We start from the raw sequence: 26,133 nt of genomic DNA, 5'->3' as shown, positions 1-26,133 counted from the left end.
TTTATAGGTGTCGTGCACATGCTTCCTTAATCCTAGATGAAAAATGGAAACGTTAGCTTTCCATAGTCGAGGTTGATTGACCTATCACAACTAAACCCCTCAAAAAAAGTTTGGAAATCTGACTTTGATCGATAGTCCCTCCTCGGTTTTAGTGAATATCAATAAATGATTGATACCAATGAATAGATCATTTAAATCTCTCTAAAATTATACCCTACATGATATGATTATGGTTCACATGGAGGTAGTGTCTTGCAAGGTCAAAATTAAAAAGTTGCAAAATGACACAATGGAAGTAACTTCTTTTTTTTCCATGGTGATGTGTGTTTCTCAGCGACTTCTTTTGTTTTCATGCACCTTAACATCAACATTAACATTGAGATCTGTGAGAGAACATGGTTTGAGTAGTGGTTTGAAATACCCATGCATGTTTGTTTGTCATGTGTTTGCTCATGCAGAGATGTGTTTGATTCCTTGTTAATGTTGAATAATATCAAATATGCATTGTGTAAAATTGGGAGTTGGGAGAAATTAATGGCCAAACTCAGATTTCCAAACTTTTCTTGAGGAGTTTATATAAGCCAGTTCGTAGTTCCACTCTGCACATGATCAGAGGAAGGTCATTGGTATGAAAGTGATATGGTGGTTCAAAATTTAATGAGATAAGCACCAACTTTGATGTCTTGATCATTCATACATTCTCTTGAATTGCGGTTTTCATTTACATCCACAATAAACAACAATGCGTCAACGGACGACTGGTATTTTCCAGTTTGCCAAGTTTTTGTACAACATGCTGTAATATGCATTCAAAGTAGAAATGCAACAAATACCTTCATAGTGTTCATTGGTGTGCTATTCTAGTCCTGGTCTATTCAATTTTTTTCATCCTGCTATGGAAGTAATGTCTTGCTTTGAAATCTGCCTACCATAATGAAAGAAATGAAAGGTCATTTGGCTAAACTTGTTCATGAAGTAACTACGACCTGGGGGGTGTTTCACAAAGATTAAAGTATGACTTAAGTCGCATTTAAATGCCGACGCGTTCATGATATGCAACGTGCAATCTTATTGATCAGTACGCAGTAGTGTGCGTCCATTTGCCATGATCTGACTAATGCGGTGATGTCTTTTATACCGCATGCAACTAGGCATTTAAGTGCGACTTTAAGACATACTTAAATCTTTGTGAAACACCCCCTGGTCTATTTGTAGGATATATATCATGTGATGGATATGGTCTCGAAGAGGAAACAAATTGTTCGCTTTACAGTAGCAAAAGGTAATAGGGAAGTGTGAATTTCATTTTGAAATATCAGTATTATTGATCTTGAATAGCTAAGTAAGAAGATTCTATTTAAATTCATACCGGTGAAATATTAACTTTACACAACTTATCAATACCTGTATTTAAATCAAATTGTGACCAAACTATGCAATCTGCATTTTAACATTCTAGATATCACACAAGTTATTTAGGACTTATCTTTGCTGATACAAAAGTAAAGATACAAATTTATGCAAAATTTACCCAAATATACGAATACCATCTGAACCCAACAAAATGAAAATAAAATATACAGAGCGTTTGGTAGTCTAAGTATTGATTTATTCTATACACATATAGACACAATGAATAGAGATATTTTACAGATCTTAAATAGTCAATCTTGTTTATTTACAGAAACAAATGAAAAAAAAAATCATAATCTCACATTAGTGCGTGTAAGGCTGGCGGTAGAACACTACATAGTAAGCCTCCCCCTCTCCCTTTTTATCAAGGTGAATACAAACTGTTGTTTTTTCTTAATAGTAAAGGAAGTTCTTTTTGAAACTGAATCTTTCTTTAAAGTTGACCAAACTGTCAAAGCATTGTATCAAGATTTAGATCATTGCAATTCTAAAATGGGTTGTGAAATTATTGAAAATGTTTATTTGATTACTCCTCTGCATATTGCAGCAGATACACTGTAGTATAAATTTATTTTTTCATACTTGAAATTTATCTATCAATATCAAATTTCAAAATGGAAATTGTAACCATATCAGATATCTTCAAGTTAATCGCAGCAAACTTGCATTTGGCATGACTTATTATTATCTTCTTTTTTTAAAAACAGTTTTTATACTATTTATTTCAATCACTTTTCAGTATTTTTATGATGCTAACATCAGGCCCAAAGAACAAACTAAAACAAAGTTTAAATTGATCCATCGGGATCAAATTTACAAATGAAAATCAATCTTGAAATTAATTGCAAACTTCCATTTGATCACCAGTATGCTTCTTGCAAATGCAAGTACAAAGTTAAAGTTGATCCATAAGCAAATTATAATTTACATTTGCAATTGAAGGCAATTAACCCACTTGCAATAAAAAATTATGACATATCTTGAAGTGTTGAGGGAAAAGCTGATTTTGAAACAATCATTTTTTTTTACCCAATTAAAAAAAAAATCATGAACTTGTTGGTAACTGTAACCTAGATTCCTCTGTGTTTAATATTAAAGTGTACATTTCACTGGCCTCATTAGCATAACTTGCTTGTTCATTTCATCCCAACTGAGAGTACATTTCACACTAGGATTGACAGGTGGAATGTAGAATCAACATCAAATATTAATTGCTTGTTGATTTCAGACCTCTGAAATTCAATGCTTGTACATTACATCTTGTCATTAATTAATCTCTTGTTGTAGATTTCACCTTTCTTGATGAGATTTGTGTTGAAGGTGACCTTCAAGAAAAGTTGGCACACTTCTTCCAATACCTTTTTATTCCTCCTTCCATCCATAAAAAAAATTAGAACCAGGAGGGTGTTTCACAAAGATTTAAGTATGACTTAGAGTCGCACTTGCATGCGGTACAAAAGGCATGACCGCATTGGTCAGATCATGCGAAGAGGACACGCACTACTGCGTATTGATCAATAAGATTGCGCGTTGCATATCTTGTATGCATCGGCATTTAAGTGCGACTTAAGTCATACTTAAATCTTTGTGAAACACCCGCCTGAATGCATAATGAGTTGAACACTCAAGACAATAGTTATACCAATATATGACAGTCTCTTAATAAGGTCCTTGTTCTACAGTCCGCCGTTTTTGCCTCGATTTGGTAAATTTTGATTTCTTTTTCACAATAAAAACACAACTGATAAGTAATAATGGACAGCAACATATCTTCTGTATATGTTTGCAGACATGCATCTTGATTTGTACAAGTAACCATTTAACAGGTTTAAATCTCGACACCCAAAACTTGCATGATAAACATTTTCTTTTTATGGGATGGGGGAGAGAAGACTTTCAAACTATATCTGAATCTATATACCTGTCTTAAGAAAATCACATTATTCTCATCTTCAACTAATAGTAATTTGTTTTTTAAAATTAACCGTATTAAAATCCAGAAACTAATAAATACAAGAAAAATGTGAATAAACAACATGAATGCTAGAAAAATGAAATTCAAACTATTTAAATGTCAAGTCCCCCCCCTAAAAACGTTGATTTGTATGAATAGAGTAAAATCAAACAAGCATAAGCTGAACATTTAATCAAACTCGGATTTAGGATAAGAATGGCTTATTTTTCACTAAACAAACTTTTTAAAAATCTTCAGGTCCAATTAACCCTATGTTACCTAATACTAGTACTTTGTCATATGAATGTGCAAGGTTTTTTCACAGATGTTTGCATAAAATCATGAGTCTTATGACAAGGACCCATATCTTTTGAAGATAAGTGGTCTTTTTGAAAAAAAGTCAGGTACAGATGTGATAAATGAATGGAGTGGATATGTGCACCTCTCTATTTAAGATTAGCACTAGAATTCTAAAAATTTTACAATTCATTTGAAAGTGATACACTTCAACCTTTAATGGGATCCCGGGGGGGGGCCACTTACATTGACGAGTGGATACCATGCGCGACCAAAAAAACACGTAAAAAGGATGTCTTTTTCAAGATAGGGCACGTTACGTATGTAACGTGATAAGGGTGTCAAAAACACAAAAATAATTAAAAAAGGGTATCTATTTTGCTATGAAAGGTACGTGTTTATTGTCAAATTTTCGGGGATGATAAAACAAAATTAAAATGTTTTATAAAGGATGTCCTTTTTGCCCCAACACTACATGTTTAGGGTCCGATTTGCGCGAGGTGTGGAAGGTGGAGCCGTAGACCTACTAAACCAAATGGTGTGTAAAGGTAAAACCGACGACCAACGGACCAGTGACATAACAATAAAATATCTTGTTTAGGGGTTCATTTCAGGGAATACTTGCCAAGAATATCGTTTTGTTTCCAGTACTTGATAAGGGTAGGGTTTCAGACGCCAATACTTGTTAAGGGGTGCATTTTCAGAATATGAAAAATACGTGTTTAGGGTGCTTTTCAAGACCCCATGGTCGCGCATGGTATCCACTCGTCAATGGAAGTGGCCCCCCCTCCCGGGAATGGGATGCACTGTAATGAAACAACTATTAATTGTTAATAGTTTCCACCTCATATTAAAACTCATGTAATTCCTTGCTGACTGTACTGCACTTTACCCCTTCCTATCAGCTCCGAGTCACTCAAAGCAACCAATAAATGTACAGGAAGGAAATTTATTATTTACTTCCACTATCAAACTGACTTACAAGCTTAAAATCTCAATGTGAATGGAACAGATTTAGAATTAATGCAACATGATTGATGCACACTTTGTCTAAAACCACTTGACCTAATTTAAAGACCAAAACTCATTTGAGCTAAACTCTTTTGGTCCATGTTTCATTTCTTCTTATTGACATTTGGTATAATTACCAGGTCTAATGACCACTTTAGCCGATTGTCATTTGATCCAAATTCATTTAATATTTAGTATAATTGCTATCTCACCTTGGATGAAGTGAAATTGACCTAGGGCCATTTCACATAAAGCTGTTCGTAAGTTGCACATAATTTTACAAACGATCAGTGACCCTTTCAGGATATCCCTATGTTCCTGACTGGGCACCAATGAAATGATAAAATTAGGCATAAAATTGTTCTTAACTCTACAAACAGCTTTATGAAACAATGAAATATAATCCAGATATTTTTAGATTAAAACTGAATAATAGAAAAACTGGCTATGAGGCGAAGTGGAATTAGTCTCAATGGTGAGAAGGCAAACTAGATGAAGACAAAATGAAGTTGGACCATAGGCGCATTTCATGAAACAAATAGTGAGTGATTTTCACTGACTATTTGTTATAAGCTACTGAAATCCTAGCATCTGATTGGCTCAGAGCAAATAAGTGAGTGAAAATCACTGACAAAAGTAAATGTGTAACATTCACACTCCCCCTGAATCAAAGAAACCGATCAGGTTGTCAAGCTCATAGTTATCTAAGACTTCCAAGAGCTGAGGCACTTTCGTCTTGACATTTGACCCCTTGAACTTGAACTTATCGATGAAGAGATCCGTGATCATCCCTGTACAGAACAATAATTGTTAAATAATAATCATGTCAATTGCATGAATGAAATTCCTTTTAAAGGGGGAATTAGCTTTATTTAGTTCTAGCACATAGAGAATATCCAGACCAACCTTGTTCCTGAAATGGTGTGTGAGAAAGGAGAAAAATAATAATTTGAAAGAAACTGGACAAGCAACAAGAAAGCTATGGCTAAGTTAAAAAATCAAGCTTTTAAGGAATTTGTTCAAGGAATGTATGCGCATACCATTAGAGTATGTTCAGTGAAAATGAAGAATTGCAATAAAAAGAGCATCACCTACCGTAGAGTCTTTCAAGGTGACATGGTTGTTTCTTGTACTCCTGCTGGAGCGTATCAGCCTCCTCAAGGATCTGACGATATTCAGGAGACATGAATTCAAGATCTCCTTCATGGATCTGTAGCTCCTATATCACAAAGAATAATTTAAAAAAAAATTCATTAGGAACTGTCCTTCAAAGGGGGTAAATCACACACTGGGAATGTAATAGACCTGTGTACTCCTGGATAGTCTTAGTACATTACACTTTAGACATTTATAAAATAGTGAAATAAATGTGAAGTTTGGTTTAAATTACAATGGCCATTTAACCTTTATATTTAGTCTAGGCAGACAATCTGACAATATATTTGGTGGATTTCATATTGACATTAATTTTGTCACTAAAACTGAAAATTAGCTTTACAATGTACAATGAAATTTATAGCTTGATGTCTGAACAATAAATTGTTGAGCAGCCTACACCCATTCATCTACCGGTATTTGCCATGTGGTCTCATGTCAAATGGTCTAATTCAACTTTATCAACAACCAGTATGTCTACTGAGCATTTGGACTAATTCCCAGTTAGGCAATATATCCAGTTAGTCTGCATGGTAAGAAGAACTGTTTACTGACCAAACTTTCAATGTACAAAATAATATTACACGAAGTGGAAATAAGACAAACTGGTTATTAGAATAAATGAAAATTAGACTAAGTGGGTATTAGACCAAGTGTAGTGGTGTAGACCAAACTGCAATTGGACCAAATTGATCGTAGACCAATTGGTCTAGCCCATGTGGTACTAAATAGACCAACTATGTAGACCAAGTGAAGAATATAACCCATTTGACCATGCAAGGTTTCACTCACCTTAAGAGCATCAACAAGCTGGACTTTCTTTGCAAGCAACAGCTGGTACTCAAGCTTAGGATGAATACGTCTCAGAGTATTAGCTACAGACTCATCAGCTAGGTCATAAGATATGTTGAGATTGATCTTTCTCTTAGTGGCTTCCTTGGTGAGAACATCCTTTAAGATTGAGATGGTCGAGATATTGTCTGAGCGAAAGATGCCCTCCCCTTTCCTGCAAGAAAAAAAACAGTTAAGTAAGTGGCACACGTCAAACTTAACTTTCTCATTTTCCTCTTCATAGACTATATGTATTTTAAAAACTACATGTAATTGTGTCTCAAATCCTCATAATTCAAAAGAAACTAAAAAATATAACAATTTTCACTTGTGATTATAATATTTAATTTAGTGCCTCTCAATGCATTGCATATTTGAGGAATTCATCTATTCTTATTTAAAATGTTGGTATCCAATGCAATATTTCAATGCAAGAAAGCTGGACACAGTAGAAACTTGGTGAGGACATCCTCTAAGATTGAGATGGTTGATATATTGTCTGAACGAAAGATGTCCTCCCCTTTCCTACAAGATTTGAAAGAAAAAAAAACAGTTAAGAAAATGGCACATGTCAAATTTTAACTTTCTCATTTTACTCTTCATAGACTATATGCATTTTAGTATTTAAAAAACTACATGTAATTGTGTCACAAATCCTCATAATTCTGAAGAAACTTAAAAAAAATGTTTAAAAAATTCACTTGTGATTTATTTAGCACCTCTCAATGCATTGCATATTTGAGGAATTCATCTATTCTTATTTGAAAGTTTGGTATCCAATGCAACATTTCAATGCAAGAAAGCTGGACAAGTAGAAACGCACCCTTTAAATCATGCACGCAGTAGGCATAATATTCATGGTTCTTCAGTTTATTCTTTACTACTGAAATAAATAACTAGAACGAGACAAATCACATTAAAAGGTGAATATGCCTGCCCAATACTATTAACATGACAATGCAGTTTCTAACACATTTGGCTAATGGGCCATGCCAGAAAACGATAAGAGACTCGAGTACTTACCTGTAGAGACAATCTAGCTGTGTATCAAGGAATGTAGAGAGGAAATGAAAGTTGATGGAGTCTCCTGGAGGTGTTCTCTCAGGTATCTCAGGTAAGCAATAGGACACCCAGGAATGAATCTCAGCAAGACTAAACTGACCTGTCAGTTTTAATTGATTCATTGGCCTGTATGAAAATGATAACACTATCAATATCTGAATCTGGTCATGTTCTAAAAAATAAGCTGGACTTCAATTTTTTTATTAATAGCAGCAAAATCTAATATAAATATGTTAATTCTTTATAAAGGTAAATTTAATCTTCTTCATAACCCCCCCCCCCCTTTCTCTCTATCTCTGAATGTCTAAAGTTTTATATGTGGAAAATGAGGGGGAAAAAAAGGTGTCACTTGAAGTATACATCAAAGCTCCTTGATCTATTTTCTTGTTAATGTGGTGGAGATCACTTGTATATCATAGAGGCTGCCATCATGAACAGACAGGCTTGAATAAATAAATTAATGGGCAAAAATATTATTATACACTCTAGTTATTCCTATAAATGTTGTCCTACCCGCTCAACCTGTTTACTACTGAATGTTGTGACTCCAATAGGCACTGTACTAAGACTGTGATGACAGTGGGAACATATTTATGAAACAACAAAAACCTCTGGTCCTTTGTGATTGCACGAGGTATACCTTACCTTGAGTCATCAAGCATATGTGTACGTTGATGAAGTGAGAGTGGTTTGATTTGGTACTGTCTTAGTTGACAGGTCTTAGGCTGCAGTCTAGGTGTGATGTACGCTTGTAACGTCCCATACTGACCCTCTATGCTACGAATCTTCAACTCAAGTCTCGTCGTGTTGGCCTGGCAACGGTACGTAGCTAATAAAAAGTTTCCATTCTGTTGGAGAAGAGGGAAGTGTGATGAAATAATCATTAGCTACAGGTAAACTTTACCTCATTCACAACTGTTGAGACCACAGGAAGGCCAAATAACATTATATATCATCTGGGCCTCGATCATAACATGGATGTCAGCAATTGATTATAATCATTATTTGAGACTTTGAGACGATTACCTCTGTATCGCAAGCACTGTAGCTGACTACAGCTGTGTTCTTCTCTGTATCCAGTAAGTCAATCGGAACATCGCTCTGAAGAAGGACATTGTCGATAGCAACCTGGACCTCGATGCTGAGTGTATAGCTAGCATCGTCTCGATTCAGTGAGAACCGATCATTGATGTTGAACTGAGGGACTGCAGAGATGGCCTTGGTATTCATGGCTTGGTAATGGTACTTCTCTCTCTCCTGCATTACTTTGCTCTGAAGTGATTCTAACTCACTCCTATTGGCAAAACAATAATAACAATATATTACTAATCATATAGGCATAGGGAATCTAAAACAGATACGCATTGTATTTGTTTAAATTTGAGAAATCATTGTCAATCTGGAAGTAGAGAATACAGAAATGAATTTGATGTTCAAACCTGGAAAGGAATACATGTACCACCTTCCCCCTCATTCCATAAAACAATGAGGGTACATTGGTACATCCGACCCCTATTCTTTTATATATTTTTCACTTTTCAATGGTCTCTGTAATAATTATTTTAAAATATCGTTCATTATTTTGGGATGAATGTTTTTCACTCATTCCTGAAGAAAAATAGAAGAGAAGTTATGGATTTCCATGGTGAAAATGGCTCACATTATTCAATTCATTCGGACAATCATATCTATTTAAATGTAATTGCAAACAAACTTACAGCATAAAGTCATGTTATCATCCACATTTTGAAAAAGAAAATTAAGGACTGGCTATCCCAGTGATACATTTTAGAGTAGGTTTGCATCTATATACCAGCATGTTGTAAATGTATATTGCAGCATTAGATGATTACTTGTATGTTATAGCAAATCTTACTTTAGATGAGAAATTTTGCCTTGTGTTTCATCTGAGACTTGGACCTTTTGACCTGGACCTGCTTCTTTGTGGCTTGGTTCAGTGGTTAGGCCCTGCATCCATCCTAAAAGCAGAAACAACAATAATACAAGATCATTTCCTATGGGTGGTAATGTGATAAATAAACCTACGGGTAAGTTTAACTCCAGGCTACAAAAAAAAAGCAGACTTCAATGAAATGCTAGGTTTCATATTCCATCTATTGCATTTTTCATGGCAAAATTAACATACAAAATAACTTTTCAAAAATTCATTTCATACTTGTGTTCTCCATTTTTTGCAATTCTATACAGGTAAGAAATTTTATGTAGGAATGACACTGTAAGAGGCCCAAAAGTTAGTGCAACAATGATAATGCCAGTGAAATAATTGTGAAACACTAACAGTGTTAAATCTGAAAGCCATTCGCGCAAAGAAAGAATAATTTTTTTCATCATTATCATTATCATCACCATCATCATCATCATCACCATCATCATCATCACCATCCCCATCATCACAATTATTACCAACACCATCCTCCTCGCCGTCATTGTCATCATCATCACTATCGCCAACATCATCATCACCATCATCATCATCATCGTCATCATCATTATCATCATCGTCATCATCATCATCATTATCATCATCATCGTCATCATCATCATTAGTCACAACAGCATCAGCATTATTATCACCACAATCACCATCATAGAAACCATAATCATCCTCATTGCTATCAGTAACACTATAAGTAGCATTGATAACAATATTTTTGACATTTTTGTCTTATTTCTAAAGAACAGCCAACTGTAAAAATGCTTCCATATTACTATGCATTTTCAATTGTATCAACTAATAAACTAGGATATGTTACTCACCAGCATAAGTGCATGCTACAACTTCATCAAACCCTGAAGAATTGACCACCCCTCCTTGTATTGAGCTCACACTCTCAGATAAGGTCTGGGGGAAAAAGAAAGGAAAGGAATTTTTTCAGTAAAAACGCAGACACCATCAACATGTCATTCTCTGACAGCGTAGGAAAAGTAACAGGCTGGAGCTTTTGCCACAAGGTGCTAAATTTGCGTCTGTCACTAAAGTTCATGAGCCAACTGTTATGCCAATTAATAAATTCAAACAGTGAAATAAAAAACAAGATCTGAAAAAAAAAGATATCTTCATAGAGGGCACTGTTTCAGTAAAAGCATAGGCACCATCAACATCATTCTCTGATGGATTGCAAACCTGGAATTCACGAAACTACTGAAATTAATAAAAAAGAAACAGTGGATTAAGTAATTAAAAATGGAGCCTCATTAACAACTAAGTGTCATTTTAGCATTGTACAACACAAGCATGATTTGATATATGTATGCTTTCTAAATATATGCACTCTAATCAATGCATGAAGTCTGCACAAACCATGGTTTAAAATGACAAATTCAAAACCACCTTTGTGAATTTTGGCTTCAGACATTACTGAAGAAAGGTTTCCCTGATGACTTCAACCCCACAACACCCATTACCTCAAAGGGAATTATAAAAAATAATTGGACAAAACAAAATATACCAATATGATTAGAATATTTAGGGAAACAATTGAAAAAAAGAAGATATTTCACTTCATATCTCAGCCATGATTATACAAAATAACAAGATGTTCATTTCAGAATTTCAAATCCAAGTACATAGCCACAAGGCTTTTCTCTTTCTTCTCGCGCGGGGGGGGGGGGGGGGGGGGGTATATCGACTATTTGTATGTCATTCAATTATCTTCATTGCATTAATCCAATATTTTGTGTGTGATATGTCACAATAATCATGTAATTATAAACTGTGTCATGATTTGAAAGCTTTTAGAAATTATGTAAGCTTGATTTTTAAAATGTACATGTCCAAATTATAGTATGTCACATCCTAAAATCAGCAATCAATGTCTTAACAGAATTATGCCATCTATTTCAACAGTATCAATGTTTCAAGTGAGATTACTTACTGTACTGTATCTAAGTATTGGCTCATCGGCATCATTGTAACCATAGACTTCTATCATCCCATCATCACGACCTAATAAAAGATCCGAGATCCCGTCAGCTGTAATGTCATAATTATCCATGCACAGGACTCCACCATTGCGTTTCTCATTTGGAATCTCCCATTTATGACTGGGGGATATTCTAGAAGAATTGAAGAAAGTGAATAAAGGTTGATTCACAGTCAGGGTTCCCAGCTTTTCAAGAGAACAAAATTCCCTGATTTTTCCCTTATGAAGTTTAAAAATTCCCTGATAATTATTTAAACCCATTTCCAGTTTTGCATGTTTTCTAAGTTGTTGCAGTGAATTACATGTATTTTCAGTATAAAAACAATAATGTAAAACTAATTAGTACCACCATAACCAGTCATTCAAAGGATGTTGTTTTGATATGCAGCAAAATATATCAGAGTCTGACTGACTACCGTGCATTCGACTTTTGGGCTGATCAAATTTCCCTGATTTTTCCCTCATTTGAGGTATTTTTGATCAAATTCTCTGATTTTTCCCTGACTGGAAAAAAGTAAAATACTTTTCCCTGATGGGCTGGGAACCCTGACAATAAACATTGCCATGTCACAGCAGAAGTGTTGTTATGTATGCTAAATGCACAATGACAAAATCTTGAAAATATAAGACATTATCATATTTTAATATCCAGGACATTTAAATCTTTGCCTAATTTCTTCTAAAGTTTAATCACAGACACATTGGGAACCCTCTGATTTGTTTTTATTTGATTTTATGTTGATGCCATCAAAATATGTATGTTCTTATATTTTGTAAACATGTATATTTCAGCCCGGCACTGGCTGCCAATCATGTATTGCCAATAAACCATTACTATACTATACTATACTATAAATGGGATATAATATTAGCAATATGTAATTTCATTTTTTTTTACTAGCTTTGAGAAAATGGACTTTGGATAAAGCAATTTGTATGATGAAAAATTGCCAACTTGTAATCATAAATGGAGAAAACAAGCATAACACTGAAAATGTCATGAAAATTAGATGTGAAAAAAAAGTTATAACAGATTATTTTTATCTCTTTTTTTTATCTCTTTAATTTTTTTTTATTTACAAAACCGTTATTAGTACATCCAAGATGGTATGAACACAAGGAGTCAATGTGCAAATTTAGATTGTTTATTCTTTTTAAACTAACCTGTTTAACTGAACCAAACCGACTTTACCATCTGATGTTCCATACAGGACATCTTCACCATCTTCACCTGATAAATAAAAATCAAACAAAGGACAAAATCAATATATATGAAATAGTTATATAGTGTAATTACCAAATTTTTATCAAGAGTATAATGAATAAACGCTTCATCTCTTTAACATGCAAATAGTTATGGCCACCTTTTTAGGGCATCCTGGAAACTGTCCATCAGTGTTGGGTGTCTCGAGACACATCTTGAGACTGTGATTCTGTGTTTCATGTCTCTTTTCGTTGTTGAATGACAAAGTATTGTCCTGACACTGTCCCAAAGGAAAGATCTTTCGTACCGGAGGCTGAGACAGCAATATGACACTAAACAAAAAACCCACAATTATGACGAGTTAATTTTGCTGCTTGACTTCTATCTGTCAGTGATGGATGTCTGTAGACATGACTCAAGACCGATTGTGTGTTTTGTGCAAGTAAATTTTGTTGGACTTTCATTTTTTAGGCATCTTTATACAAAATACTGCCTTAATCTGCAGCATTAGGTATATTTTGACATTGCAGTGAATGGGGGAATTTCCAGGGTTCTTTTGAGCATTTCAGGGCAAAATCGCACCTCAATCGCCGTGTATTTATTCCCTAGTCCTGTGTCTTGTCATGGTTTCAGCCGAGTGTAGACTAAAGTGTCCAGGGATCACTGTATTTGTCTTTGCCTTGGCCTCGGTCTCAGAGACCATTGTCTCAGTCTCGGCCTTTAACATCTCGGACCCAAAACTAAAGTCCATACACCTACCTCCTTCATCGGCAAAGATACTGAGGGACTGCGGAGGACCGGCCACCTCTACCTCATAGAGTAGATTAGATCCTTCGATCACCCGCAACACTCGGTCTTGGCAGGCCAACACTGGTGTGACCTCTTTGACCCGGGTCATCGGTAAGCACAAGAGGTCATTGATGCGATCACTGCAGAGGTAGTAATTCTCATCCTTGCAATCCAGATAGTGGTTGAAGATGTAGTTACCACCAATGAAAAGATGGCTGCCACACACCCACCTGAAAACAAGAAGGAAAAATAAAAGCACTCCCTAATCAGTCAAGTACATGTATTTAGAAGTGAATGATTACTTGTTTCACATCTTTCTAATTTTTAATTCAACAGGAAGGAAAAATAGAAATACCCCCTTTCCAGTCAAGTATTCGAAAGTCTATTTGTATTAAAGTGAATGATTACTTCATTCACCTCTTCATTATGAGTTTGTTAAGTTATCACTATGTAGTTGTATCATTAGTCACCAGAATTATATTCTTATTCCTTCCAAGTCATGCACAATATATCACACAAATCACATCATGGTCATTGTTCTGTATCTCTTACAAAGCTTTTATAGATCTACATCATGAATTCTCTTTAACTCTTTGCCCGCCACGTACACTATCCCCTCTGCCCCACATTAATTTTGGGGTGCCACATTCAGAGGGGGTTTGCGTGCACTGTCTTATTCAACTCGCAATAACTTTTTACTGGTTTGTCGTATTGAAAAAATTGTGTAGCAAAGTTTTAGAGAAATGAATACTCTTGCCAATGGTATCATTTTTGCTAGTATAAAATCATAGATTTTGAGAATTTCAACTTTACATTCTGTTTCAAATTTTTCGTTTAGGAGGGTATTTTATACCTCTTATATTCAATACTTCCTAATGAAGGTTAAATTTCTAAGTTAGTCCATTGAAAAAAATGTGTTCTTTAGCTTTCATTACATACCAAATCCATGTCTTTATGGTCATTATGAGCTAAGCAGTTTAGGATTGAAATGGGGCATTCAAAAAGAGTAAACTGACAATGAACTAAACTCTTCTATTGAAATTGTCCCTGGCTACTTCTCAATAGACTTCCCGTCCTGGGAGACTGTCTATTGATACTTTGATCCCCTTATTGTTATAGGGAGGTGGCAATTTGTATCATTCTTTTATTACAAGGAAAGCAGTGCAAGCTATTGAAAGCTCATCGAAATATATCCTAAAGCAGTTAAAAAAACTCAATTTTACGCGAAAAATCTCAATGTAAACAACGTCGGCGAAAGCTATAACACGAAAGCTAGATTCGTAAACAATGCAATACACGCGTCGCTATTGTATGTGTGTGCACACAATTACAATTAAATGCGTTCCGTATGCATTGTGTGCGAACTGTGACTTGAGTCGTCGTTGGCAGTCCGCTGTATGTGCCGCGAGTCGTCCGTGGCGGGCAAAGAGTTAAAACAAATGTTATTATTTGTAAATTCTTGCTTACAGCCTGAATCTATTTTCATTTTGAGGGTAAGTACAAATAATAGAATACATTTGAACAACACTACAATCAATTCTAGATCATATAGCTTTCTTGCTTTTATAGAGATGTATATATTCATATTCGTGCCACATGCATATATGAAATACATATGGAATATTGACATCAAGGAAATTTGTCAAAGGACAGAGCAGTGTATTTCCTGCAAAGAACCTGGAAGTGACTTTTCATTATAAATTCTCACATTCCTTCATCATAGATAGATCAATGGGGGATATAAGAAAGCTAATATGCATGGCACTTGTACAGCAAGATTCCTGTACAAAGACAAATCACAGACTTTTAATACAGTGCATGCCTACAAAGACCATCATACCATGGACCTATTACGAATGGACATTCAACGAATCCCCTCCTTTGACACAGAGACCGTCGCCGCTAATCCTTTTATAAACAGAGCGCTGGCAGCTGACACCCATCAAGCCGGTCGTAAAACATGCTCTCACTGATTGACAGCGGAAATCAATTGTACGCTGCTCCTACCCATTGCGATGTTGTTCGTTCACTTTATCAAAAGCAACGCACAGCAGCGAACGTTAGCGCTATGAAAATGATAGCAGAAACAAGAAAACAGGCGTGCATAAACGTATTTTTTACGTACATCGCTAACAACCGGAAATGAAATGCATTGACATCACCTTGCAGATCCTTATATCTACGGCAAAAAAGCAGTTGAAATTCGACGAAAAAATCTGCGGAAAAACGTTAAAATCTCAGCTTTTTCGGACAGTATCGATGTCGATAGTAGCGCTTACCTTCGGTCAGAAGTTGATTTTCATTTGGGCATAAAATTCCACAGGATTGATGAAATTCAACGGGATTTTTTTTGATGGACAGACGACAATCGCACATTATAGAGAGCCTAAAATAATGTACTGAAAAACCGGATATGAATTGCGCATTGCATTCTAGGTAATGTAAGGACTTTCCCTATTGGCAATCGGGGCTACAACATGACCGTCTTTGGTCGAAAGAGGGCCAGTGATCGATCGGTGACGATCATCGGGCGAAAGGAGCTTGTGTAAACAATCACCCCGGGCGGTCGTTGTAAAAACCGCGTAAAGAGAAAGTTAAGGGTTAGACAGCAATTTTGACAGCTGGAAACAGGTGGTGGTCATAAAATGCTCTCGTTGAATGTCCATTCGTAATAGGTCCATGATCATACTTACATAGTTTTGATGCTCTCAGTCAGATTTGTATCAAAACCCAGAAACTGTTTGCCCTTCTTTGTGAAACCTTTGACCTCGGACCCACAAGCGACGAAGATCTTATCTGCCAGGGACCCAAGGCTTCCGCCCAGCTCTAAACGAGATATCTTGGGACCTGGTAACGTCTTGAAGGCACTCTGCGTACAACATAAAATTCAGTTTGGGATCTCGTCTCAAAAAAGACTTGTCATAATAACATAATAACAAATTTATTATCAGCCAATCAGATAGAAAGATTTCAGTAGCTTTTTAACTGTTATAGCAAAATTGTTATTATAACATGTTTTATAAAATGGACACCTGGTTGTGATTTTGATACTAGATAAACTATTTCAAGAAATTGTGAAAAACTGAAAAGCATTTTATAATGCACCTAAAATATGTTTTTTGCTGAAGAACATTGGAATCACCAAATTGGAAACAAACTGAGTTTATTTTTCAGCAAAAAAATATCAAGAATTTGTCTGCAGTACCTAATTATTAAATAATAATTTTCATTGAAACAAACTCAATGAACCAAGAAAGCATTACATGAAAAAAATATTGAATGTCAGTGTTCTAGCTAGAGGCTTTTAGTGGTGGTCCCAATTTCAAAGCAATATACTGTATTAAGGTTTTTTTTTTAGATCAAGTTTAATAGTGGTCTCAAAGCCAAAAGTGAATGAGCATCATGTAATGACAACCTGACATAAGCAAATCTTTAAAAATAAACTAATATTTATCAAATATAAGAATGTTTATTATAGATTATGCAAATAAAACAAGATTGACTTAATGCAAGTGCAATTCTTCTTTGCAAGGAGTTATGTTTGAAACATTTTCATTTCAAATAAAGGCTTGGTCCCGCTGCACTTATAGATCTGCATCTTTAAGTGCAGCGGATGTAAAACGGAAAAGAATCTTGCCATCCGTTGGAAAACGTTATGTATCCATTGTATACTCTTTGCATACATGTTTCATATGCTCTATATCCATCATGTATCTGTCCACTGTGATTTCATTATTCGCCTATTTTGTCCATTGTCTGGAGCAGATGAAAATGGATGGAGCAAACTCGAAATTTTGCTTGTCCGCTGTACAGTACCCACTATGAATACGTTTTATTTCCGTCGGCTAGTGGGACCAGGCCTTTAGTGGTGGACGGAAGCAGTGTTTTTTTTATGAGTTCTGGTCAGAAATCTTCTTTGACGTTTAGGCCATCCACTGCCAACAACTGTAGCTATATCACTGGTGAGTGTTTTATTTTGCTCTGAGCCAATCAGATGCAAAGGTTTCAGTAGCTTATATCAAATAGTAAAAAAAAAAAACTTGTTTCATGAAATGCTTCCCAGGTTTCCGAAAGTTCTATTAGCGACAAAATACAGGGCTTATACCACGGTACAAGCATCATTTGGAAAGTTGTTCATGACCTTCTACCATTCCTTGGCAACTTTTACTTGAAAACATTGTGGTACCAGGGCCGAACCCATGCAATATCCAAGAGTAGGCCTACATAATTATTAAAGTTATATTGCAAGAAAATTTCCGATTGATTGGATGCCAATTTTTAGTCCCAAAATCAGTCATGAATCTTGCAATTAACTGAAAAGTTGAAAAGTTCATGTTGAGTTAAACTGATCATTGGAAAATATGGTTCATTTACCCATCACACAGACCGCGAAAAATCAGATCATTAGAAACCAAAACTTTTGATAGAGAGGGGATGCTCTACAAAGGAAACAAGTTCTTAATCATTTTATTAAATGTTACATCAAAGTTGTCACAGTATGATCATTACAATTATTATTTTTATCAAAATAACTGATCGAAAGAAACAACTGTAGAATATCTCACCGCTGCCTCCCCTTTCTTGATATTAAAACACTGAATAATTCCTGCCTGATCAGCTACCGCCACCTTCTGAGGAGCTTTGGCTTTCTTCTCTGGTAACAATCTCATAGTACGAGGGCATGTCACTCCAACCTGGCAAATCAAATAGGTTCAAAATAAAAAAATTATTTTCTTCTAACCTTATTTTGCCATTATTATTTTTATTTTTTAAGCATGTCGCATCTTATACAACATAAAATATATTTGATTTTATTTTGATGAAGCTATAAAACAAATTAAAGAAAGATGGTCCAAAGATCGATAAATGTCTTTGTGTACAAAATAACCATATTATAAATCACAACAATATTGAACATTAAACTAATCAATTAAAACACCTTTGACATTCACATGAAACCCAAAGTGAGACCAATGAGGAAAAAAATCACTTTCATGCTCTGGGGGGGGGGGGGGGGGAGACTAAAACAAGAACTACACCATAAATACAATGTGAAGAAAACTACAGTCTGAGTTATTATTTCAACATCCAAGACAGGTTTTAGTAGTTCGAGTATTATTTAACATCTACAATTAATTTTTTTTTTACCTTTTAGCTACCCATAGTTAAACCTATATAGCTAAACAACATTCAGAGAGTGATTCATGAAGCAAATAGTTGGTTTTCACTGACTAATTTGTTCTGAGCCAATCAGATGCAAGGATTTCACAGTCACTGACAATCAATGCCTATTTGTTTCATGAAAATGCTCCCAAGTTCAAATAAAAGAGGGCTGAGGACTCACCTGGAGATAATCCACTCGGTTTAAACTTAGTTCCATCATCTTGAAGGATTAATCTCTATGGAAATCTCCTCATCAAAATTCTATGAATTCTTTCCATCCAATGTACTGGAAGGGGGGGGGGGGAATCAAAATCATAACAGAATTAGATTAAGAGGGCTACTCTGAGAAACCCATTAATCATGATAGTACAGGCAAGACAAAAAAATTAAAATAGAAAACATATTCCCCTGATCTCATGAATTCATATATAGACATATAGACATTGTTAAAGGTCCTATGACACAAATTCCATCTTATTCTAGATACATATCTATTATTAGGTAGTTTTACTTGAAAAATACGAATTTGCCATCGGTTCCTGTGTACGACGAATCGGTGTTGAGTTATTCCATGGAAATGAACTTCAACGGGAACGCCCACTAAAATTTTCGAAAGAGTCAACCGATCAACCTGTCAATCATTGTGACGTCATCGAAGGCTTTCCCAGCTGTGCAGCCGGACCACTAGTTATTGTACACGTTCCTCGTGTAGTTGCTGTTTCGACCGGGCTCATCCTGAACGGATTTTTTAGATTTTTATGAGGTTTTGATCATGGCTGCAGCATCGTCATCAGCTGCATCTGATTCTTCAGACTTTGAAGATTCAGGTTCTGAATATTATTCCAGCAATTCAATTTATTTACTTTGAATCCACACGTGCAACCACAATAGGCACTTCACGCTCCAAACGTCAACAACGCTCAGCAGCTTCCTTCCCTGACGTCATAATTGTCACGTGATATACGAAACCAAATTGGGCTGAAATTTTGTGGGCGGAGCGAATTTTGCTCAATTTTCAATATAAAACTGCCTTTGAACCTGATGTGGGATGTTTTTCGGGTAAAATTTTGATGGAATCGTAGTAACCACTAAGCTAACGAATAAATCAGCATCTTTGCTGTATTTCATGGGACCTTTAAGACAATTTTCTGGCAATTTTACTTTCCACCAATAAAGGGCCTACACAAAAAATATGCTCAAAATTAAAATTTTTGAGCACTCTGGTGAATGAAAAAATAAATCATAAATTGACCTTTATATTTATCGACCGATGCAAGTATTTTACGATTCATGATATTTATCGGCCGATGCAAGAATTTAAAAAAATCTAAGTTGGCAGCTCTACACGTGTGTGGTATCTAGGTATCAATTCAATTCAATTCAAGACTTTATTCCAGACACAGCTGCATATGCAGAGGTCCATATCAACAACATATATGTAAAATACATCAAGACAAACATACAAAGATAATACTGGAATAAACAAAGAACAAATAAAGTATAAACAGTCAAAAAGGAGAAAAACAAATCACACTAATAACTAGGAACAAACAATGAATACCTAAAACAAGTGATTAAGTATCGATAACAAAGGCGGCAAGATGGCGACGAAAACAGACTGGGTAAGTAAACGCTCGTGCTCTTAATTATTTTTCAAATTTACTACTATTTATTGAATAAATATATGGAACGTTGTCAATTTCGGGGGGTAAATATTGTTTTGGCCCATGTACGTTAGTTTGGGCTCAAAACGATAAGTAAAATGTCTGATTTAGGTCTAGTTTCATCGTGGGAAAACCTACAGTATATAGAGAGTAATGCACTAATGGTAACCAGAGCCAGGCTTCAATGGAGAGTAAGCCTACGTACAGCACTCATCCTACGAACGAGGTTATAATATAACCTCGTTCTCGGCTGTATACCTCTCTATTGTTAAAATTGCTCATTTCCCCCCCCATCCGTTGCCCAAAGCATCGCGAATCAGTTCATACTTGAACTGATCCGTTGATGTAAAATGTTATTTTGACGGATATGACTTTGAATTAATAAATATGATATTAAAAATGAGTAGAAACTCACCGATTTCTCAACCTGAACCTCATCCAAATGCCTCCATTACGTCTATGGTGTACGACAGTGACAAATCAAAAAAGAAAAAAGATCTCACGAAACCATAGAGGCTCATCAACCCGTTTGGACCACTGACCGTTGAGGTTTCGACGAAACTTTGCTCGTAATGCATTCTGGTAAGGAAGTCTTGATAGCCTCAATCAAGACAAATTTGCAATTTTGTTTCATATTGATACAAAGTCAAAAGTGATACTAGTAGTTGTGAAACTGAAATGAAATAAGACATTTTTGTATGAAATAAAAAAATAAAGGAGAAATTCAGTTGTTTCGATTTTGTTAATTTTCTGTTTAATATGGGACTCTTGATGAAGAAGCCCCTTATTCTTTTCTGATTAATGAACTTGTCGATAGAAATATTTTTACAAAGTTAGGCATTAATTTCCGAATTATTGATGTAACAGAAGTTCGGAATAACGAACTTTGCTGTGGGTCTAATCAGGGGAGAATCCAGGATTTTCCAAAGGGGGAGGGGGTGGTTTCTTTTACAGAAAAAAATAACAAGCTCCCCCCCCCCCCCCGTGAAGGAGATTTATGTAACGATTAATTTCACAATTATGATAACAGCTGCTTGCTATACAGTATGAAGTTTCAAGTTTGTTTTCATTGATTTAAAATCTAAACCTAAAGGGTTTTCATTAAAAAAAAAAATTAAAAAAAAATCTCTTACCACAAAGGCCTATTTAGGCCTAGGGGCAGATCAAAATTTTCAAGGGGGAGGGCGGGAAAGTTTCAAGTTAATTTAATTGATTTCAAATCCAAACATAAAGGATTACAATCAAATGAAATTAACAATTTATACAAATTATCAAACAAAATGGATGCAAAATAAATGTGTTCTATGGCTTTCGAGGGGGTGGGCACGAGCCTGATGTGCTCCCCATCCTGGATAAATAAAAGAAACTCATTAAAAAAAATTGGAACGTAATTATGTTCTGTTTTATCACTTTGTCTTGAGTTTCTTGCCCCTTCCATTTTTTTCACATTTCACCCTTTACCCATATTAATTTCAGGACGGTACAAAATGTGGGCTTACAAAAGTGATATGATGATGAAAATGAATATTCCATAACAATATGAAAAATAATAGAAAACCAAAATAATAATATTAATAATTAACCCTTACAATGATAATACTCAATAAAAGAGAGGGATCGGGGGATCGAGAGAAGAAGCAATAACCCCCCCCCCCAAAAAAAAGGCATCATATTTCCTTTCACCATACGACAAGATACAGTTCATTATAGAATAAACTAAGCTGATGGCGCTACAACAATTATTCTTATGTATAAAATAATTATAACAAAATATTGTGTGTCAGGGGAGAAAGAGACTACTATCGCTGGATCTCGGAGATCCGAAATAGAAGCATCACCGGAAACAGGTATCTGTGGTGAGAACATAGAGATATATACTAAGCATTTTTATACAGCTCTGTAGAGGACAGTGGTGTGGTCGCTTCCGTTAGCTTTCTTTAATTGAGCACAAGAGGGCGCGTTACATCCTCTATGTAGAAGTCTATGCGCTGCTGAGGATCATGACAAATTTCATCATCGCTGATGTGGTTTACGGTACACCATGTGAAGTGTTGTAGAAACAGTGGATAGGAGAAGAGAAGAAATGGATAGGCGAGAAAGTGGAGATTTGACAAACAACTACAAGGAGCAGCCATGGGTTCACCTCTCTCACCAATCATCGCTAACATCTTCATGGAACATTTCGAGCACCAAGCACTCAAGACTGCGGACAAACCTCCTTCACTCTGGCTCCGCTATGTCGACGACACCTTTGTCATCTGGCCGCACAGCACACCCGACCTTCACCAGTTTCTCAACCACCTCAACCACCAGCACCCCAGCATCAAGTTCACCATGGAGACCCAACGCGACGACTCAATCCCTTTTCTAGACGTTCGCATCACCAAGACACCATCTGGATTCCCATCTCACCAGGTGTACCGGAAACCCACCCACACAGACCGCTACCTCAATTTCCGCTCACACCACCACCCATCCGTCCACCAATCAGTCGCCCGCACTCTCATCAGACGAGCCCACCAACTAAGCGACAAGGCACACTTACAGCAGGAACTCAAGCACGTGACCAATGCACTCACCACCATCAACCATTACCCCAGGAGAAGGATTAACACTCAACCGTCCAGCCACCAACCCAACACCAACAGCACCGAAAACCCATCCGAAACCAAGCCTATCGCCACCATAACACTTCCCTACATCGGCAAGACTTCACACCGACTACAACGCATCCTTCACTCTGCCAACATCCTCGTCAGACACCAATCCTCCCGCAAGCTACACTCCATCCTGCACTCTCATAAGGACAAGCACCCATCCAACAAGCAACCAGGCGTCTACAAGATCCCCTGCGACTGTGGCAAAGTCTACATTGGAGAAACCGGCCGAGACTTCGACACCAGACTCAAGGAACACAAGACCCACCACCGACGCAGCGACTGGGACCGATCTGCCATCGTCAAACACGCACAACAAGAAAATCACAGCATAGACTGGGACAAGAGCCACCTAATCACCAACATCCGGCACTGGAATACCAGAAGGGTCAGGGAAGCCATTGAGATACATCAACACAACACCGTGCCTCAAGACCCTGGTCTCCACATCAACACAATCTGGCACCCAATCCTACGTCACCACCCAACTTCCAACCAATCCACAACCAACTCCACAAGCAACTCGCCGTCCACCGTCACCCTACCAAGCCCTCCTACCCAACACAGCAGTCTGAACGAATCACCAACTCAACCAGCAACTTCGCCGACGCACACGCCACCGACACCGACGCCTCGCTACAACCTCCGCCGACGACCCAACACCTCATCCGTACACCAGGCCACCCACTCAATCCCGCCGAAGCCTACCCGACGAGTCCGCCGACCAACACGCACGGAACGCCACCACTGATGTACCTACCACGCCGCCGACACACACCGCCGCCGTAACTCACCCCGCCGTCTACTCACCGCGTCCGCATACCACGCCAACTCGTTTCCCGCCAAAAACCGCCGACCCACGCACAGAGCGCCACCTACGACGTCCGCCCGCCGTGACCGCCGGCCCAGCGCTTTCCCCCACGTCCGCACGAACGCCATAAGTACCGCCGCACGCCAAGCGAACACTCACTCCTGAAGACGGACAGTCAACCTGCCCGAAACGTCGAGTCTCTCTACTACTCATCATCTCTACTCGCCGACTCAAGCCAGCATCTCCTCACTAGCTCTACTACTCAAGCTGTTCTCAACTCATCAATCTTTCCTGGTTTACAGTCCTTTTCAGGACTACTTTCAAGAAAGAATAATCTACTCTCAAATCTCCACTTTCTCGCCTATCCATTTCTTCTCTTCTCCTATCCACTGTTTCTACAAGTTACACTTCACATGGTGTACCGTAAACCACATCAGCGATTGTACATACCACCATGCAAACCTTCAAACAACAACCAAATTTCATCATACATTCCGACGATTTCTCGAAGAGTCCTCGAATAAATGACAATATATTGTTGAGTCCAAGATAAATTCCAGCAACAACGGAAGGAAGATCAATGTTTGGTTCGGGAGAAAGACTGGTAAGTCAAACTCTCTTACTTTTACATTTTACAAATTTTGTCTATGAGTACGCCTCACATACCTCTAGTCCCATCCCCTACCTTTTGCTGTATGGAAAATGGTCGGGGATGACGAGTGACGTACAGTAGATACTTTTACTCTCCAGAAGCCTCCAGGCTAGGACCACCATACTATAGACCAAAAGCTTCGGTCTCTTGCTGGGCGTTGTGGCGTGCGCCTGTAATCCAAGCTATGCGGGGAAGTTACAAATTGATGCAGAGGTTCGAGGTTCGAGCCCTGGTCACGTCTTTCGGATGGTGACGTTAAAGGTCAGTCCCAGACGTAAATAATCATATCTGATTGATACACGTCTGACAAAAACTCATAACACACTTTTATGTTGGTTGTTCCGCTGAACTCTGTTGGCTCCACTCACCAAATACAGAGTCAGAGACCGAAGTTCTAGCTCGATCTGTACAGGGACTCAATGGCCATGTTTATGTATTAAGTTCGGATAAAACAGGGAAGTGAAGTTGCGCGGCAGCCGAAGTAAGTCACTGTTAATTCCCCGTTTTGGTGAATTTCAGGCTAAAAGTAAAACGGAATAACAATCTTTATTTTGGAATTTGGTAAAGTTCTTTTTGTATATTTTTTATTTTTTAATTTATGAAATAAAGACAAAAATCGATGAGCCCCGTCAGATTTTGCATTGTTAATCGGCCTAACGGTGGCTGCACGATAGCGAGCTGTGTATGAGGAGAAATAAAAAATGTAAAAAATAAAAAAAACTCCTCGAAACAGACGGCTGCCAGCGCCAGCTGTCTAGGTCTAGGACTAGGACCACCATAACCGAGTCGACATTCGTCTGACTTACATTACATTCAATATGTGGGACTAAACTGAGCTCAAACTCAAACTCAAAGTCAATCTATGGAAAGTAGAAATTATATAGCTGCACAACCTGCCACTATTACAACCAGAAACCTTAAAAGTTTATACATACAATGTTAGATGTAAAAACAGACAACACTATAAAATATAACTGTTACAAATTACATGATAAGATCCAATTACCTTGAATAATATTTGCTGCATTCGTTGCTACGAACGCTCCACAAATTCTGCAAAGGAAAATTTTCATATGGAATTCGACGTTTGCTGCCCTCTAGCTCTAGCTCTAGCTCTGTAGTTGATCGACTAAACATGGATATGGAGATGATCATTATATTTGTTATTGACTTAATTTAGCTCTTTCAGTTGTCTAAACCATTGCAAATTGATAGAAAATGATATTTGTGAGAAATGAAATCACAGTGATTCAGGTTATTCTCAGTATATGCGAAATATCAGTGATCATAACAACGCAGTTACTTCCTTCGAAATAAAGATAAAAGTATAATTGCAGTAAAGAAGTTTCGTCGATCTCCTCTAACGTTATGATAAAACGATAAAACGATAAAACAGATGTTGGACATTCACAAGTCATTACGCCCCTTGGGAATTGTTTCTCGAAGAAACCGATATAGATGAGACATGGGAAATGTTTCATGACTTGTTTGATGCCTAATCACGTACGTGATTGCATTCCAAAATA

At 37.0% G+C, this 26,133-nt stretch overlaps 2 protein-coding genes across 2 annotated transcripts; one reads left to right on the top strand and one right to left on the bottom strand.

Moving 5' to 3' along the window:
* Nucleotides 1-1,587: 1,587 nt before the first annotated feature.
* On the bottom strand, nt 1,588-25,700 carry LOC129260920 (Bardet-Biedl syndrome 7 protein homolog). Its single transcript, XM_064114449.1, has 16 exons — nt 25,614-25,700; nt 19,005-19,109; nt 18,226-18,354; nt 16,354-16,529; nt 13,631-13,890; nt 12,832-12,898; nt 11,620-11,800; nt 10,502-10,586; nt 9,600-9,702; nt 8,750-9,017; nt 8,369-8,571; nt 7,685-7,849; nt 6,623-6,836; nt 5,771-5,894; nt 4,472-5,466; nt 1,588-3,905 (listed from the first exon to the last, which is right to left on the bottom strand). The coding sequence occupies exons 2-15, from the start codon at nt 19,041-19,043 to the stop codon at nt 5,327-5,329; spliced, it is 2,154 nt and encodes a 717-aa protein (XP_063970519.1). The 5' UTR covers nt 19,044-19,109; nt 25,614-25,700; the 3' UTR covers nt 1,588-3,905; nt 4,472-5,326.
* Nucleotides 22,621-23,895, top strand: LOC129265491 (uncharacterized). The gene has a single exon (XM_054903480.2). It carries the CDS (start codon nt 22,621-22,623, stop codon nt 23,893-23,895), a length of 1,275 nt encoding a protein of 424 aa, XP_054759455.2.
* Nucleotides 25,701-26,133: the final 433 nt, after the last annotated feature.

Source organism: Lytechinus pictus, unplaced genomic scaffold, assembly GCF_037042905.1.
Source record: "Lytechinus pictus isolate F3 Inbred unplaced genomic scaffold, Lp3.0 scaffold_19, whole genome shotgun sequence".
Classification (NCBI taxonomy): Eukaryota; Metazoa; Echinodermata; class Echinoidea; order Temnopleuroida; family Toxopneustidae; genus Lytechinus; species Lytechinus pictus.
The sequence above is the reverse complement of the archived record's forward strand: the minus strand, read 5'-3'. Positions and strand labels throughout refer to the sequence as shown.

Coding starts and splice junctions, on each gene's coding strand:
- LOC129265491 (XM_054903480.2), top strand. CDS start 22,621: ATGGGTTCACCTCTCTCACCAATCATCGCTAACATCTTCATGGAACAT.
- LOC129260920 (XM_064114449.1), bottom strand. CDS start 19,043: ATGATGGAACTAAGTTTAAACCGAGTGGATTATCTCCAG. Junction 18,355..19,004: donor ACCGAGTGGATTATCTCCAG/GTGAGTCCTCAG, acceptor TTGATTTGCCAG/GTTGGAGTGACATGCCCTCG. Junction 9,703..10,501: donor TGTAGCATGCACTTATGCTG/GTGAGTAACATA, acceptor TTCTGCTTTTAG/GATGGATGCAGGGCCTAACC.